This window comes from Cyclopterus lumpus, chromosome 16 (assembly GCF_009769545.1).
Source record: "Cyclopterus lumpus isolate fCycLum1 chromosome 16, fCycLum1.pri, whole genome shotgun sequence".
Lineage (NCBI taxonomy): Eukaryota > Metazoa > Chordata > Actinopteri > Perciformes > Cyclopteridae > Cyclopterus > Cyclopterus lumpus.
In genome coordinates this window covers 11,496,732-11,515,498 of record NC_046981.1, presented here as the reverse complement: position 1 = coordinate 11,515,498, position 18,767 = coordinate 11,496,732, and the positions used below count along the sequence as shown (strand labels likewise).

Genomic DNA, 18,767 nt, shown 5'->3' with positions numbered 1-18,767 from the left:
CACCTAAGGGAGTTAAGACATTCGCATAGTGCTTGATTTTGTTTTTTTCCCTTTCCATCAGGGCCCAACATCAAGAGCAAAGATTCGAAAAGGAAAGAGGATTTATCAATCAAGCCAAGGTCGCCTGCGGGGGCCAAACCAGTGACATCATCGCGCTTCACTGTCAGTCCTGCCAACGACCCCCACTTGGTGTGATGTTTCATGTCGTGGGAACCTTTAGAGCTGAACCCTCTTGGACTGGCCAGTGAATTAACCACAACAACCAGCCATTCACCCAGAGGCTATTTTTTTATTGAAGAGGCATCTTAAAGAATGAGACTCCCGTTCCAAAAGCTGGACACATTCCAGGTTTTACCAGCGACAGGATTTTGTATGACAGGGGTTGTTGTGCTCCTGCCTGCCACTATTTACAGAGTTTATTCATAGCCTTCAGCTACTAAAGTCTTTGGAAAAGGCAGCATATGCTAGGAGAAGAGGAGCCCGGGGCTTTGTAAAATTTGAAACAGATTTGACAGCTATGCAGTGGGAGTCTTGCTGTGTACCAGCTTACCTTCTCTTTTTCCTCTTCATTCTGTTGTATTATTCCCCAAATGTGCGGGGAGTGCACTTTCTTTGGTCATTCATCTGTCTATGTAAACACTTGGATTCCAGTCCTCTCTTTATTAAAGAAGTTGTTCAATGCAGTCAGTCAGTTGTTCTTGTAGGCAGCTGTTTGGAACAGACAGCGCTCGACTCCTGTATTTGAGAATACTCATTTGCATTTGTACAAATGTCATTATACAAGTGAATCCAATATCATTTTAGAGCTGTTTAATTTTAGATGTATCCTTAGACTGCACGAAAAATGAAACAAGCTATGCTTCTTTATACTTTTATTTATAAAAAAAATGTCTCTTATGTTATTAATTTATATTATAGATATTTATTATATTGTTTAAATTATTTATGTAAAGCCTGTTTTTATGCAATATTTGATTTATTTATCTGTTTATTTATTTGCTTTCTGCAATTAACATATATTAACTTAGCTATAATTAGTTTGGGACTGAATGCATCTAGGTTATACCTTCTCTAAGATCTTCATAACAATTAAATCAAAAATATTTTCCCAAACGCGTTAATTGCTAAAACGGTATTTTGTATAATTTTACTTGTTAATATATGCCAATCTGTATGAAACTATGTCCTGTAATGTGTCATTATTTTCCAATGTCTAGGAATTTTTAGCTGTCTTGTCATTATTTTACCTTGTTTAAGACCGTTAATGTAGCTTAGCATGAAAAATCAAAGCCTTTCAACAGTAAATAACTCCATTTGTTTGTGTATCTGTTAATTTACCCCATTTTCTACTAATAACAGTTCATCCTGCAGTCGAGGTTCAACTAGTCCATTTGTTTAGTCTGTTTAAGTGTTGGTTTAAAACCTGTATTGTTTAAAGAATGGTTTTCAAGGGGTAATGTAAACAAGGGGAAATAAAAACTACAAAATGTGAACCTCTTATTGAACTGTTTCATGAAAATAAATTGTATTGTTTTGTAATCGTAAAGCGCTCTATTTATAATCAAGAAGACACATATATCTCCTGCTGAAGCACCTCCGTTTGACTTTGAGGTGTCTGGGTTGGAGAGTGAACAAATGAAAGTTAATTATATATATATATATATAGTTTAATCGTCAAACCGGATTGACTGCAAAATGTTTGTGTTGATACGGAGCAACTGAATATTAAGCACAGAAATAACAGCAGATCTCATAATGATATATTGTACAGTGATTACATGCAGCTTCATACAGTCATGACAATAAGTAAAATACGTATTTGTAGAGATTCAGTGTCAGCATTGTCAAACCATTAAAACAGGAGTAGGCGGAAATCTTCAAGACCTAGTGTATTCAATTCAATTCAATTTATTTTGTATAGCCCAAAATCACAAATTACAAATTTTCTTTACAATCTGTACACATACGACATCCCTGTCCCAGGACCTCACATCGGATCAGGAACAACTCCCCCAAAAAAGAAGAAAAAAACCTTTCACGGGGAAAAAGGGAAGAAACCTTCAGGAGAGCAACAGAGGAGGATCCCTCTCCCCGAATGGACAGAAGCAATAGATGTCATGTGTACAGATGTCATGTGTCATGTGTACATATAGATGTCATGTGTACAGATGTCATGTGTCATGTGTACATATAGATGTCATGTGTACAGATATATGTCATGTCTACAGATAGATGTCATGTGTACAGATGTCATGTGTCATGTGTACAGATATATGTTATGTGTACAGATAGATGTCATGTGTACAGATATATGTCATGTGTACAGATAGATGTCATGTGTACAGATAGATGTCATGTGTACAGATATATGTTATGTGTACAGATAGATGTCATGTGTACAGATAGATGTCATGTGATAGATGTCATGTGTACAGATAGATGTCATGTGTACAGATATATGTCATGTGTACAGATAGATGTCATGTCTACAGATAGATGTCATGTGTACAGATATATGTTATGTGATAGATGTCATGTGTACAGATAGATGTCATGTGTACAGATATATGTCATGTGTACAGATAGATGTCATGTCTACAGATAGATGTCATGTGTACAGATATATGTCATGTCTACAGATAGGCTATGTCATGTCTACAGATAGATGTCATGTGTACAGATAGATGTCATGTGCACAGATGGCATGTGTCATGTGTACAGATAGATGTCATGTGTACAGATAGATGTCATGTGTACAGATAGATGTCATGTGCACAGATGTCATGTGTCATGTGTACAGATAGATGTCATGTCTACAGATAGGCTATGTCATGTGTACAGATGAACAGCAGTACATAGTTCATTTAATGTATGAAATATATTGTTTTCTAGTTCAAGATATCTACAGATAAATATCAAAATCAGTGGAGAAAACGTATGTTGGAGGTAAATGAACAAACTGTGGCAGCACTTTACTGTAGAGTGTTTACTTTCGACAAGACTAATGAAAATAAATTAAGATTGTTTTTCTTTCATTCGTGTCCTTTAGTTAGTTGGTTAATTATTTGTATTTTCTTTGTTTTATTTTGTCAGATTAGAGAGTAGCTGTTGTCCAACCGCCATTAAAAGGAGAAGAAGAAGGAAACAGAACCAGAAGAAGAAGAAGAAGCCTATTGACTTCATTTCCCATAAAGCAGTTGGGAGGATGTTACGTATTTAGTCTGCGTCTAACGCTTCAGTTAGTACGCCACAGTTTGGCGAGGAAAACATCGTTTAACAAAGTCGTTTTTTACCTTAAAACCAAACAATAGTTTTATATTTATTGTTGTTTCGTCCGGCAGCCGGAGTTTGAAGGTTAAAGGTAAGTTTGTGTTTCTCACGAAACGTTTAGTAACATGACGTCGAGCCAACGTTTGCTAACGCTAACTAGCGAGCACGAGCCGTTAACGATACAACCATGATGTGTGTAAATATATATAACGCTAAGTTAACTACGTACACCTTTTTTAAATGGTTAATGTTACATATTCACTCTTTGCCTGCCCCGTTAACGTTATCCAGTTTCATATGTATCGGTGGTCGGTGATGCCCTGAAATAATCAGCTTTAATAATCAGCCGAGTTACTTTCAAAACGTCCCCCAGTCTCATGTTTTGATCACAATTAAGCGAATTTGAAGATGTTGTACTAGTTTTAATACGTAATTTATTAGTCACATGATTGAGTCGTATTTGGCTGTTAATTCAGTGACCGATGTGTTTATGAAATGGCGAACTTTCTTAATACAAATAGCGAGAGCACAACGCGCCTATTGTTTACTGAAGGCCAACATCTAATGAAATAGTTGTGATGTTATGGTCTTAGTTATTACAACATTAAAATGATTCAACGAATAAATTGTAAAATAGTTTATTTTAATGTCCTACACTTTCTAGATTCTTCAGATTTCAATAATCTGCTTTTATGAAATATGTAATTTAAGTTATCTGATAATGGCTCAGTGCTGTAAACAAGATAATAACTTTCACTCAGCTTTAACGATAACAACAAATGTATATATTACTTAAAATCAGAACAAAAAGAAAGCATTTGGATTTCATCACTTTGCTTTTTCCATACATTTCTGACTATAGTCTTGTTGTAGATGTTATAGTAGAAAGATTAAAACTGTGATATAATCACTAACACTCTGGTCTATCGGATTCATTTTGGAGACCGTTCTGGATCTCATCCAACCAGTTAAATGTCCTCAAACTTTCTGCTGCTAATTGCAGATGTCTCTGGCGGATGAGCTCCTGGCCGATTTGGAGGAGGCTGCCGATGAAGGGGATGATGGGTTGTATGGAGAGGAAGAGGAGGGGGAAAGTGATGGAGAAGTTACAGAGGGAAGGCCAGATGGAGGGCTGGAAGACATCCCAGAGGAGATGGAGGTGGACTATAGCAAAGCTGAGAGTGTTTCGTCCATCGCCAAGCTCCGCAATAGCAAACCGGTGAGTTGCATCACATGAGTGTTTTTCAAACAGATCTTAGTAGACATGCTTCTGTTTTGGTCATTTGAACATCTTCATTTTTGTCTCCAGTTTTCAGAGATTATGGACAAAATCTCAATGTATAGTGGAAAGCAGCGCAAGAACTCAGAGGGTGAGGGTCTATTATATTTATGACAATATGCCCTTTGTTAAGTTACTCACAGCATTTAATTATGTTTGAATATAAACTAAGCATCTGAATAGAGTTGGTATGATTTTTGTTTTTTTGTTTTCTTTTAGTCTCCGGTCCAGTCGAGTCTGACCCAGAATACAGACTGATTGTGGCAGCCAATAACCTCACAGTGGAGATCGACAATGAGCTCAGTGAGTTGGGCGTTCTAGCTTGGTTGAATAAAACTTTAATGTTTTCCTGCTCAATATAACACTTTTTTTTTTCTACCTGGGGTTCAGATATCATTTACAAGTTCACTCGGGACAAGTACTCCAAGAGGTTCCCAGAGCTCGAGTCTCTGGTGCCAGATTCTCTAGATTACATCCGCACAGTCAAGGTGAGATGAGTTGACATAATTATTATTTCAAAATGAAAGTACGATGCCCAGAGTTGCTTTTGCTGCACTTCAGATTATTTGTATCTTTAATTGACAGAGGACCATTTTCTTTTTAATCAATGTATGGCTACACATCTGCCGCAGGCCAATAATTAACTCTGAAAGGGTAATAAGTCTGGCTTATATTATAAATATTGGTCTTCTATGCCATAAGAAAGCAGTATGATTTTAACAAAACTAAAGGCCTTGTGACATAAGTGTGTAGTGTTGAAGAAAGTACACAGATTGACCTAATGTGTTAATGCTATAATTGATAGTTATTTTTGAATTTTAACACTCAAAATTGCTACACTCTGATACGAGCATAATCACTTGTATGTAGGAACATTTATATAATTAAAATGGCTAACTAAACTAAATTTGTATTATCTAAAATGTGGTCCTGCTCAGGAATTTGGAAACAATCTGGAGAAATGCAAGACCAATGAAACTCTGCAGCAAATCCTCACCAATGCCACTATTATGGTTGTCAGTGTCACAGCCTCGACCACACAGGGGTGAGTACACATATCTGCTTCATCGATTTCATTGTTCCCGTCCGCACGTCATCTGCATGACGGTGAGCATTTAAATGCTTATCATTAAGTTGACTTTGTATTTTTATGGTTTCAGGTCACTTCTGACTGAGGATGAACTGAAGCAACTAGAGGAGTCCTGTGACATGGCTCTTGAGCTGAACCAGTCTAAACACAGGATATATGAATATGTAGAGTCCAAGATGTCTTTCATTGCCCCAAATCTATCCATCATTGTTGGAGCGTCAACAGCTGCCAAGATCATGGGTGAGCTTGATAAAGATCACTTTTAGATTGAAATTGTTTAGATTCTTTATTACAGTACACAATTATCATTCATGTTATCTGTCTCAAATAAAATGTTATTAGTCTCACGCTCTCTCTGGTTTCCCCTCCGCTGCAGGTATCGCTGGCGGCCTCACTAACCTCTCAAAGATGCCTGCATGTAACCTGATGCTGCTGGGAGCTCAGAGGAGAACCCTGTCTGGTTTTAGCAGCGCCTCCCTGCTGCCCCACACCGGCTACATCTACCACTGTGATGTTGTGCAGTCGCTACCACCTGTCAGTACATATATCAACAAACTTATTGCAGTGTTCTCTTTTTGTACATTTGACTTGGAACGGGTACCGTGTAGCTAACGCCTGTTCCATTTTGTGTCTTCAGGACCTCAGGAGGAAGGCAGCTCGTCTGGTGTCTGCAAAATGCGCTCTGGCTTCCCGAGTGGACAGTTTCCATGAGAGTTCAGTTGGCAAGGTGACAAATGGAGCACATGCACATTTAGCTAAATTTGAGCTGTGTGGACACTAACAAGTGCTACAAAATAAACATTTTACAAATGTGATCAATTCTGTAATATTTTCTAATTTAAATGGAACAAGGACCAACATGTATACACATATCTGCTATGTAGTTGAGATTACAACTCTCCGACACTGTCAATATTAACAAAACGTTTTACAAAGTTTTAAGCTATATTTAAGAAACCTTTTTTGTGTAATTTCTTTTGTAGGTTGGCTACGATCTAAAAGAAGAAATAGAGAGGAAGTTTGATAAATGGCAGGAGCCTCCGCCAGTGAAGCAGGTCAAACCGCTGCCAGCCCCTCTGGATGGACAGAGGAAGAAGAGAGGAGGAAGGAGGTACAAATTGCTCAATATTTCAAAGTACAAATGAATTGATTAATGCAGCCTTTTATTTCAAGTCCCACATTCTGCAACATCGGAACCCTGAGAAGCAAACAAAGTGCAAGAAGCAGCCGAAATAAGCTTGCACAACTTGCAACGTTAAGAACCATCAACTCTGTTTCTATAGCATAACCAACTCCACTACTCTTATCTCTTCTAAAGGTATCGAAAGATGAAGGAGCGTCTTGGCCTGACGGAGATCAGGAAACATGCCAACAGAATGACCTTTGCAGAGGTCAGTAGATATTTTTAATAATGCCTCTTATCGTTTAACTATGATCATGAACATTTTACTTCTATTTTAGCCAATGCTGTTTAAGTTCAGGCAATATGTTAAATATTAATACTTTTATCTGACTTATCCATATTTGGTTATTTACCTTGAGAGCTCGTAATGCGTTTCACTTAAACAGAAGCAATGTGTACAAAAGTAGTTAAATATATAGAAATGTACACGTTGGATAGCCTTTGTCCTCTCAAACACTTGCTTTAGCTTCTTAATAATGGTTATTGTTTGACATACTACACAAAGGGTTTTCATTTATTCATTTTATTTTTGGAGTCACATTTTACAATAACATTTTTCCAACACACTATACAGCTTAATTTGATGTGTTTTTTTTCAGATTGAAGACGATGCGTATCAAGAGGACCTGGGCTTCAGTCTGGGTCAGCTGGGAAAGAGCGGCAGCGGACGTGTCAGGCAGGCCCAAGTCAATGAGGCCACTAAAGCCAGAATCTCCAAATCCCTACAGGTAAACATTCATCTTCACACCACCATTGGACGATTTTATTTTTTTCTACCTGTCGCTTAAGTCCCTGTACATTTGTGTTGTACACAACAGAGGACCTTGCAGAAGCAGAGTATGACGTACGGAGGAAAGTCCACAGTCAGAGACCGCTCCTCGGGAATCAGCTCCAGTGTGGCGTTCACTCCGCTTCAGGTAAAAAGAGTTAAACATCATCTTCTGTTGAACATCCCTTTGCAGGTCTATTTTAGTGATCTAACGTTGTGCTCTTGTCTGCAGGGGTTGGAGATAGTGAACCCACAGGCTGCAGAGAAGAAGGTGGCTGAAGCCAACCAGAAGTACTTCTCTAACATGGCGGAGTTCCTCAAAGTCAAGAAAGAAGCTAAGATGTGAACACAGACGTACATCATCATCCCGCACATGGACAGTTGCACTCAACTGTCAAATGATAGTATATTTTCAATCTAGTTTCACATTGTGATTTGTCCTGTATCTTGTTTTTACTTGTTTTTTTTTCCCCTCCATTTTAATAAAACGTGACGATTTCACGAGGCGTCCTGTCTTCCGTAGAGAAGGGAGAAAAAAAAGCTCAACTCGACAAGTAAATGCATTCATCAAATCTCAACTCATTAGCTGGAAGTTGATACTTGGCGACCAGACCTTTGACAAATCGGCTCTAAACCAACAATATATCAAAGCCAAGCTCATCTCGATTAGTGGAAAATAAATGAAATAATTTAGGAATAACAGGATTTACACCACACATTGACTTGTAATTTCTTAAAAGTATTTATTGAAATTTTACAATCCTCTTTATACCCCCGTTTTATGACATCTTCCATGCAGAACTGTGATGAGAAAAAATTGTAAATACGTCTTGAAATTCACATTTTAGCAATCTCCTAACTGACCGTCCCTTTCTGAAAACCTTAAAAGCCCAAAAAAATAGAATCTATAAAAGGCAAAAATCTCATGACTTTGCTGTAGTTATCTTTTTTTTTAAGCACATCCTCAGTTCATCTCCCCCCCCCCCCCCCCCCCCCCCCCCCTCCCCCTCCCAAAAGCCTGAAAACTAATTGCACACAACATGACATTTGAAATGCAGTACAGATCCAACGTTTTCATGGTTGCTTAAATGGAAAAATCTGATTCAGTTTAACACTCCATTCAAACTGCCACGAAAAGGTGTGATCTGTCCCACACTAGATTCAACCTTCTTGTTCAGTGTAACACATGAACAACCACGGCAAAGTACACATTTCTTACTTACCCACAAGTTAAATCAACCACCAGAATGTTAGGATCTGTGTTTTCACGCCATGTAAACAGTTTCAGTGCACATTCACTGTATAGAGGTTCACTTCACAGGTGGTAAGTTAAACAGTGGATTTTTAGGATGAAGTAACGTCAACAAAATATCTTATTTTAAGGGGGGAAGTTGACTCAAACCAATCTCAGATTTATTTTCTAATGCTATTGGTGTATTTTGTGAAAGTAAAAGGTGATTTGGGTACGGGTACATTCACTGTTACCGTGGCATTTTGCATCGAGGATAGATAATTACTTAATGGTGTACAAATCAAACGTCACATATATAAAATGTCTCAAACCCTATTTAAGATTTAATTTACAAGTTTATTAATTTGTCACAAACATTAATGCGCCATAATAATGCATTTGACAGGTTAACTTAAAAACATTTTATTTATAAAGAGGGAGTCAGAGACCAGTTCAATTGCATAGCAATTTAATCCATGTCCAGTAAGGACTCTTTCCCTGTCGCAGGGAGAGGCCCTGTGGTCACTCAATAAGTGTTTTAGTCGACCAAGACAATATCAATAAAAACTATTGATAACCGCTCACCATCTCTAATAGTGAGCATATTCAACAGGCATTGTAGGGTCTTAAAAGAAGCCAGTCCTACACACCATAACTAAAATGTCCACTGTACCTCCCCATTCTACCAAATTACAGTAATTACAAGATGGCCAGTTTACTTAATCAAATCCAAGGTTTGTTTTGTGTCAAGTCGAAGGCTTACAGGCTCATGTCGGGTAGGTGGTATAGAGAATCTTGTTGAAACGTGAAAGAAAACATGAGAAACATGCATGGGGTAGGCTTTCCTAATGCCACATACTGAGTGTGCACACAGACAGGCACAAACGCACATCTCTAGTGAGAACCCGACCAGCTCGAGCAGCGCGATGCATTTGATCAGGCCCACAGGGCATTTTTGTTAAACGCACGGCGCTACAGGAGGAGCAAGTACTTCACGTTGAGATGCAGCCTATACACCAGCCTCCATTTTAGGAGATGGTTTCTACTACACATCACAATCTCTATCCACAGTTTGAAGTTCAGTCTCGGAATGTCAACAGCAGCACTTTTGTCTCTCTCTGTCCTTTTGTGTCACTCCGTCCGTCACTGCAGGTCTCTGTCTTCGAGGTACCTGTACTCAAAGGTGAACCCCTCCTTCTTCCTCTGGCCCCATTTCTCATAGTCAAAGTAAATGTAAGTGCCCTGGAGAAACAGCGGGGCGGAAAGAATAAGCATTCAAAACCTCAAACCACAATCCCTAAACTTTGAGAGAAAATGTGTACCGTGGTGAGTCTGCACCTGTTCAAATTCATCAGTTATAGTCTTTGGCTCCTCGTGCCTCTGGAACCACATCATGTACTTGGTATGAAACCTCCATGACTGTTTCTTCAGAGCCTTTGCAGACAAATACTGAGCCTTGGTGCCCTGAGAGAGGGGGAGGTCAAATACACCATCAAGCTTACATCTTTGGGAGACAAAAAGGTGGGTGGGTTGAGTGTTTTACCTCCAGGTAGTAGAAGATGAAAAATAGAGTTTCTGTGGACAGCCTCTGGTAGAACTCTATAGAGTCTGAGTGGTGCGGTGGTATCTGATGGTGGAAGGGCAACGTGGGACACGGATTCCTCATCAGGTATTGCCTTTAGGACAGAAGCAGACATTAAATCCATATAATACTTCAAGGAAGGATACCAACAAAACAGATCCAGTCAGTTTGTCCAAAAAGATCACATACAGTGCGTGGAAAATGTTTTTAAAAGTGATGATATGGTATTTAGAAAAGCCCTAGCATTGTACTGTATGTTGAACAGTTATGAAAGTCATAGTATATATATCTTGCAAAACATGTCATAAATTGTCGCAAAAAGTCAGTGTAGTGTGTTGAAAGTCATTTTTAAAGTAATATTAGGATACAAGGATGTTAACTGAAGAATAGAGCTGAAATGAGTAGTTTCAATAACCACAGAGCAAGTCCCTGCACACAAAGTAATTTTTTTAGATGATAATAATATGGATATTGTGGCATTCTTGGTTGACATAATTTCACACCTGAATTAACTGAATTTAAAGCTGCTTTCAATGTTATTGAAATTAACTTACAGTCCGTTGTTGTTGACTACATACAGACGTTAATACGACTGCGAGGCTACTTCAGTATATAAGAGATTATAACTTATGAAAGTTAGACATTGTTATGTTCCAGAATATGTAAAAATGTCATAGTATGCCATAAAAAAATCATTAAAGTTAGCATACATAGTTTTTTAAAGTGTGGCCTTCAACAACAGTTTGTGCGGTTTCTGAACGTTACATAAAATGCATGCATTTAATTTTTTTAATTTATACTAACTTTATTTATTAACTTTAGTACTTTTCTCTGCTACTGTGCCAAACTGCAGGATATGTTCAGCAATGCTAGTGCTGTTAGCTAAAGTAAGCAACTCTGCAGTTTATTGTGGATAAGATGTTTTGTTTGTGTGCCATCTCCATATGTTGATGCTTTAAGAATCCTGGATCTTTGTCAGTTAAAATACTAACTGCAAGTTATTGTTTCTAAAACAGCTGGACACTAGTTTTAAGCAAATATAACTCTTAAAGGATTAATTATGTATTTCTTTAAAGATGGCCATGTTCATCGTAATGAAAGAAAGATGTCGCCCAGCACTGACGTAGCTCATTTATTGGTTTCCGATGGATAACAATGCAATCTTGAGCTGCACAGATTATATTTAGTTTGTTCGTAAGATCAATTTATTGTTGGTTTTGGTCTTAGAAGAATATACAGAACATCACTATACTCATTCTTCAAATAGGTTGTGCACAATATGTAATAGAAATTTTAGTTGTCGAGGAGCCATGAGGATGTACAGTAAAAAAGAAATACAATATCGTTAAAGCCGTACCTTATTATCAAAGCAAATTTGTGAAATGACAGATTTAAAGCTCAGCTCTTTGTTTATTCTCAAGTCATGAGTATGAAATATGCAGTGTCCTCACCTGATCCTCTCAGAGTCAGAGGGGTGTGGCATGTGTGTCCATGCAGATTCCTGCATTGCCTGCTGGTAGAGCTGGTCTTTGGGGAGAGGGGTGGGGCCAAGTGGACAGACCCCAAGCGAGGGGGGGATGCTGACTTCCGACACGGACGGCTGAGGGGCGGCAGGTGTGCCGGGCGCTGCAGATGAACCCGAGAAGATATCTGCAGAACAAAGACGTGAACGGTTGAGTTTGAGACACATACTGTACAGACTCTTCTCTTAAATTCAAGAACCACCTCACACTCTAAATCTACTGGACTTGCTAAAGGAAATATATTTAATAATATCTGACTTCTTTCTGGAGCACTTTCCCATTTACGAGTTCTAGCAAAACGCATTACAATTATTTTTATTGTCGACTACACATTTTCAGTGTCTAGAATATATTCACATAGTCTGGCAAACAAAAAGAAAGTGAGAGAAGCAACAACTGTATTTTTGGAGGTTGAAACCAGTTGATTACTTAATTAATTGTAAACTTGAAATACATTTTCTGTCAGTTTACAAATAGAATAAAAATGTCAGTACTTTGTGGTAATATTAACATTTAACCCTACTAATGTGCTGTGGCTTAAGAACATCCCCTATTAATCCCACATGAAATGCCATTGTAAGTCACCTCCATTTCAGTAATCAGGTTGGTATACAAGTGACAGAAGGTTTCCAGTAGATTGTTATTCACGAAGTGTAAATAAAAGTGTCTGACCGTTCCGACCTCGGTCTGCTAGGTGCAGGTTGGGAATCTCTCCATCAAGGCCCGATCCCAGCGCTGCTCGCTCAGCCATCGCCTTCAGAGAACTGAGAGGTTCAGGGGCCTGAGGTGGGGATAACACATGACCAGGGGGGTTATTACGTTGGCAGAAGAGAGGAAACCCAACAGTTATGGGCACTTGAGAACGAAAGAGCAATGTACGGGAGCATGAAATACCAGAGCAGAAAATAAACAATGAAAACCAACTACTAATACAGCCGCTCCATTGACCTACAACAGTCAGAGGCTTCCCCTGAAAATCAGCTCCGGTCTGAAATGATGCACCGACAGCCAGCAACAAAGACGTGTATTAGACACAATGAGGCAACATTCAGCAGCTAATCTAAATAAATACTAAGAAACACAAAATAAAAAGCACATAACTAACTCATTCTAAAAACTAACCAATAATTATAACATACAATCTGTACTGATACAGTGCACAACACTGTCTGCTTCATGGTGTCTACAGTGCAGTCTAAATATAAGTATACCACTGGGTAGATGTGGGCTTCGGTGTCCAGTATAAATGTGGCTCAGAACAGGTTCCTGGGCAGTCAGAGATAGTTTAAAAAGGCTATTTACAGCTGAGCTCATCAGCATGAATTATTAGAGCGGCACTTCTTCCTCAGCAGGCATAACTCCAGGATACTCCGCAACTTCTACGGATGCACCATCCAGAGTATTTGACTTTATTTATCTTTTTATTCTAGCTAACATTGAACTATTCTATGTTTCAGATCTCTATTTTTAAATGCATACACAATTTTGCATATAATAACTGAATCATTATTAGGTCTTAAGCATCTTTTGGAATACAGAAAGGGACGCTGGATGCTTTAATATTCACTCTTTAAGCACTGATCAGGAAACAGTGATGAGAGCCGTCCTTTTTGCAATGGAATAAATACTCTATAATAATTAGTGTAGGAAGCTTTCTCCCACAATCTGACATCGGTCTCAGTGTCAGCCATCTTCTTTAATTTGTCTCAACACTATAATGTCGCTGGTTCACACCTCAAAGTCTGGCTACTCAATTATTCCATTATGTGATGCTGACAGAAGACTAAAGCTCCATTTCAGATAGTATTTAACCCACTCCACACTACCACGGTCCCTCACCTTGAGAGCCTCAGAGGCCTGTGTGTAGGAGTGGGGCCCGTTGAGAAGACTCCCTCCTCCGGGTGTGCTGTCTGAGAACGAGGGGGACGGAGAGCTGGGAGGCAGGGTGATGGAGGTGATTAAACTGGGACCATTGTCCATCCTGCAACAAGTAAGGTGGGAACAACAAAGTTAACTGTTGTGTAAAAAAACAACAACTAAAGAATCGTTCATGTGAGCAACAAATAACTCACAGTTGACTGGTTGAAGAACTGAGAGATGAGGGTTGGCTGCTTTGTGACTGGCTCGGTGTGCTTAGAGCTGATTCTGTCGAGCTCTCTGCCACTACAGCACTGTAACCTGAGGGCAGATGAGGAACAAAAGAGAACATCTTTTATAAAGAAAGTTAACAAACAAGTTAGTAAAGAGTCACACAAGGCCAAGTCCCAAGAAATAACATACTTGTACTACCATTTTGCTTCAGTCCACTGGGTGGTCTAGCAGGAGCAGCATTCACTCCTACTCCTCCAACCATGCTGACATTCCCTCCATTGCCTCCCATCATGCCAACTACTCCGGGTGTAGTGCTTGGGGGCAACTGGGAGGCACTGAGGTCCATATTTTGCCCAGGAACCAGTCCCAGAATACTCCCACTCAAAGAGCTGTGGGCCGGGCTGGAACCTAGCAAACCGAGTGCTACCACCGCCCCGTTGGTGGTGACTCCACTGGAGCCAGAGGTGGGTATGGAAGTGCTGCTCTCTACTGAAATGCTGGACTGGGTGGTGCTGCTCAAACCCAAGCCTCCCGATGCTGCTGCCTGGGCGTAAGCGGCAGGTGTGGAGCCTGAAATGAGCCCTACTATTGTGTTTAGAGGAGACGAGTGGAGACCCAGGCCCAAACCAGACATTTGGTTGGCACTGCTGGTCCCCATCAGGCCAATTTTGCTCAATCCCAGCCCTAGCCCGAGTCCCAAACTGGATGTGGGGTTGGGCATAGATGTGAGCTGAGACTGAGAGTTGGTAGCTGAGGAACTGGCTGTGCTGGCCATGGGGAGAGAGGGTGCAGTTGAGGCTGGGAGAAGAGGGTTGCTGGGTGGGCTGGGGGTGTTGTTTGAGGGGGCAGAGGGCTTTGTCTGAGGCGACTGCTGCTGCTGCAGTTGGTTAGTTGGCTGAGGTTGTTGCTGCTGTTGTGCAGGTTGATGCTGCTGTTGCTGCACCGCACTGCTGAAGCTCCCTATAAGGCTGCAGCTTGTGGGAACAATGGGAATGCCTCCGACAACACTTGCCATGGACACAAGGGAGGAGGATGAAGAGGATCCAGAGGTGGTGGAGGAGGAGGAGAAGGAAGATAGCAAGGACGGGGTGCCGTTCTTCACAGGTGACTGAAAATGAAAAGCCATTAGGGTTGTCACAAAACCAACATTATAACTTCGATACGATACCTGCCATAAATATGATACCCGATACAATACCACAAATACTGGTATATTGATCTATAATAGTAATAAATAAAACATCTGTGTGGTTCCCTTTTTTCCTGCCCATCTTTTTGAACACTTAAGAAATGGCATTAATATTAGTATTAGCATACAGCAAGATATTAATGAAAACAACATGCCATCATAGCCTTATACACGGCTATGTAGGCCTATTGTTCGTATCTGTCCATATGACTAGATAGTTTAGCAGACGGGTCTCTGTGTGTCAGTGGGCTTTCCTTTACTGTCTGCAATGTAGCCAAAGTTCTCCAGATTTCACTTCTGGCATCTTTTTCTCCAAAAAATGAAGTATCGATACTAAAAATATGCAAAATCGCATAATTTTTTAACATACGGCTACCACGATACCTTTTTAGTATCGACACACCGTGCAACATTAAGAGGCACCACAAAAAGTCATTTCAGACAAACTGTCCAGTGGCCAATTACAGCTGTACAAAGTGTGTGAGGAGCAAAGTGAGGGTTACTGCGAACTAGAAACAGAAGTCTCCAACCATGGTTCCACAGAGAAAAAGCTTGTTCCTTTTCAGTGTTCGAGAACCCTTCAGCCTCTGCCTCTCCAGGACCACGGGGGGAGAGCGCTGCACTAAACGGTGTATCTACTGGCAGAGTACAGATGAGAGCCTCTCACCTGACTAACTTCACTGTCTGTCGATCGTCCTCTTTTCTTATCGTCCTCCGAGTTCTCCTATAGGAGGAGATACCTTGATATGACAATCCACTTTTGAAATGTTGATTTGGCAAAACATGAGAGATATGTGCAAAATTGTGTCAGAATGTACTTTTCCTACCCAGCATCCCTTAAAGACACTGACCCAAGTTGTAATAATACAAACACAAGAACGTACAGCACTGCAAGTGGCCGGGTATGGAGGAATAGGCGAAGAGGAGGTTGTGGAAGTGGGAGTGCTGTTGGAGTGTAGATACATCTCGTCCTCCAAATTGCCTTGACCTGATGGAGAAGTTGCAACTAATGCTGCAGCTTAAAGAGAACGAGGGGACAGAGAAAAGTGAAAGATGTTTTCATTATTAATCCACCTGATGTCTGAATGAAAGCATCATCATAACACTCCACATTGCTCTACTCACGGATATCTTCCAGGTCTAAGTCGTCATATATGAACTCGTTCTCTTCAAAGTCCGGATCTTGGGAGGAATCAATGTAGTATTCAACATCATCCTTGATCTTCTGGATTGCATCCACTGGTATTGAGTCATTATCCAGCATTCGTAAAATGGTCTCCAACATGAGAATGTGGAATCGATGCCGCTCAACCAACCGCTTGAGCTCCTCAATACGTTCTTGCTTCTTTATGAAAGACAGAATACAAGCGTGTGATTGATAACATTTTACTTAAACTTTTACCAGACTACATTGGGCTACAATACGCTGGATATTCACAGGAATTGCACTACTTTTCAAGTAGTCAGTGGAAAAAAGAAGTCCGTGAAAATAATGATGGTCGACTTACATCTTTATCGCCCTTCTTCTTTCTTGTCTGAACCGAAAGAGATTCAACCTCACTTTCAAACTGATCCACCTGCATATTTAGAGTGTCTATTGTAGTCTATGGGTGAGGAAGAAGTCAGAAAAAAGAGCATTAATGTCTTCAATCAAAAGTTTAATCTGAAACACATTTTTCAATCAAACTATTAACCCTGGGTAATTGTTAGTCTTTGACCAATATTGTATCTATTACTTTATCTAGAAAAATGCAGGCAACAGGTATAGATAATAGTGGGTGTATTACTGTTAGCCACTGTCCCGTTTCCTCTTTTTCCCTCTGAGCTGGATCCACTTTCTGAGCGAGCCCCAAGCCTTCTTTCGAGTAGGCTTTTGTTTTTGTTTCCCGTTCCACCACCTTGAACCGCTCCATTTGCTAAGGAAAGAAAAATCACATAAGCCTTGTTGAGTTGACTGTTTTGATGAACTGATGTCCAAATGTCATACTTTATAGAAACAATAATAGACCTAAAACAAGAAATGATGGGAGAACCATACCGTCTCTATAAGTTTGCGGTTCTCGACTAGCTGCCTCTTGTCTTTGATCTCGTTTGAGGCCACCCATGTTTTTATCTGATCTCTCAACCGCTGGAAAGAGGACAGACAAAAAAATATAACAATTTTCAAAAACAGGTACTGTAGTTGAAGAGCACATACAGTAGATGGACAATAAATATGTGCTTGGTAACTTGACTTACCTGTAGTTTTTTTATCTCTTTCTTGAGGTCAGCCTCATATTTTTCTTTCTGGTTTGCATTGGCTGCATTGTGAAGCTAAAACGTAGACAAATAAAGGAGAGATTTTCAGTCACGCCACATCAATTTAAAAAATAGAACAATAATAAAAAATGCAAGATGCAGAGATCTCTTACCTTTTGCCAGATGTCTTCAAACTGTTCTACACCTTCAGCTACTTTTTTCAAACATCTATCGATCTCGCCTGTGGAGATAAAAGATGTTTTCCAACATCATTATATAAAAAATCTGTGCAACACCAAAAAACTTTGCTGGATGAAGTCAGTCTGAGTCTCTGCAAGATGCCAGTCTGGACAGTGTGATGCATCCTGTGCAACATTACTGATGAATTACACCAACAGTCTTACCTTGTAGTTTTCTCTTGTCAGCCATGGCTCTGACTACGACTATGTCCACATTCCGTCTGTCACAATGTTAACTATGTAAAGAAAACCAAACGTGCATTCAAACATAACACAAATCCCTTCAACAGAGCATCAGTACATTGGTGTCCAGAGTGGAACTGACGTTACCTCCAGCTAGCTGGCCAGTGAAGTTAGCTGCACAATCATCTATTAACAATGTAAGGACACTTTAAACCAGATCTTGTGTCTGGTCATTTGTCTCTCGTTATATTTACGTGGACATAGCTGATCTCGCTGTTACCAAAATTACTGACATTGTTTATTTGCTCAAACCTAGCCAGCTATCGCTCCTGTTAGCCAGTCCCTTAGCTCGACCACCTCGCCCGGTCCAACCGTTCAAAACAAATACCGCCGACCATGTTGATGGACGGGCGTCATATTCATGCAGCATTATTTTGGGGAGCAGAAAATCTTTTTTATGGTGGTGTTGCATTGTGATAGGCAGACTATATCAAAATCCGTTATAATCGTTACCCTGCTAGCTGCTGTGGCTAACTGTCTTACTAGCTTACCTATTGCATACAATGCTAGCTAGCAGCTTAGCTAGCCAGCTAGCCAAATTTAGGTAAAAGGGAAACTGGGTCAACCCGAGCATCTAGATTTATAGTTGTTTACGACATTTACCTAGGTTATGGGCTTTCGTTTGTCTTTTTTCAAATACAGCCAAAACTAATTCCAGAAAGTCTTCTTTACTTCCAAATTGTGTTTTCTTTTCGACAAGCTCGCTCACTGTAATGTAGCTGAAGATGGACGGTAGCTAATATCCCACCTCCGCGTTTAGGCCCCGCCCTAAACCTAATCTACAAGATCTAATTGGTCAGAGCTCACGCCTGTCATAAACAGACATCCGCTGGAACTGGC

The 18,767-nt window shown here is 40.0% G+C and overlaps 2 protein-coding genes across 6 annotated transcripts; one reads left to right on the top strand and one right to left on the bottom strand.

Moving 5' to 3' along the window:
* The first annotated feature begins 3,193 nt into the window (after nucleotides 1-3,193).
* prpf31 (PRP31 pre-mRNA processing factor 31 homolog (yeast)) lies at nucleotides 3,194-8,092 on the top strand. Its single transcript, XM_034553435.1, has 14 exons — nucleotides 3,194-3,361; nucleotides 4,274-4,489; nucleotides 4,580-4,640; nucleotides 4,769-4,852; nucleotides 4,940-5,037; nucleotides 5,488-5,594; nucleotides 5,710-5,879; nucleotides 6,016-6,173; nucleotides 6,277-6,366; nucleotides 6,623-6,750; nucleotides 6,958-7,030; nucleotides 7,422-7,550; nucleotides 7,641-7,739; nucleotides 7,824-8,092. Exons 2-14 carry the CDS (start codon nucleotides 4,274-4,276, stop codon nucleotides 7,935-7,937), a joined length of 1,527 nt encoding a protein of 508 aa, XP_034409326.1. The 5' UTR covers nucleotides 3,194-3,361; the 3' UTR covers nucleotides 7,938-8,092.
* A 1,066-nt stretch (nucleotides 8,093-9,158) lies between these two features.
* On the bottom strand, nucleotides 9,159-18,669 carry cnot3a (CCR4-NOT transcription complex, subunit 3a). Of its 5 annotated transcripts, none has more exons than XM_034553394.1 (18): nucleotides 18,531-18,669; nucleotides 17,850-17,920; nucleotides 17,619-17,686; nucleotides 17,446-17,520; nucleotides 17,246-17,335; nucleotides 16,995-17,123; nucleotides 16,716-16,811; nucleotides 16,333-16,552; nucleotides 16,092-16,225; nucleotides 15,875-15,931; nucleotides 14,208-15,126; nucleotides 14,000-14,105; nucleotides 13,767-13,908; nucleotides 12,600-12,708; nucleotides 11,856-12,054; nucleotides 10,366-10,498; nucleotides 10,161-10,286; nucleotides 9,159-10,064 (listed from the first exon to the last, which is right to left on the bottom strand). In XM_034553394.1, exons 2-18 carry the CDS (start codon nucleotides 17,872-17,874, stop codon nucleotides 9,966-9,968), a joined length of 2,727 nt encoding a protein of 908 aa, XP_034409285.1. In that variant the 5' UTR covers nucleotides 17,875-17,920; nucleotides 18,531-18,669; the 3' UTR covers nucleotides 9,159-9,965. The 5 variants fall into 5 exon arrangements, with proteins under 5 accessions (XP_034409285.1, XP_034409289.1, XP_034409288.1 ...); XM_034553398.1 differs by having other exon boundaries at nucleotides 12,609-12,708; XM_034553397.1 differs by having other exon boundaries at nucleotides 14,217-15,126.
* Nucleotides 18,670-18,767: the final 98 nt, after the last annotated feature.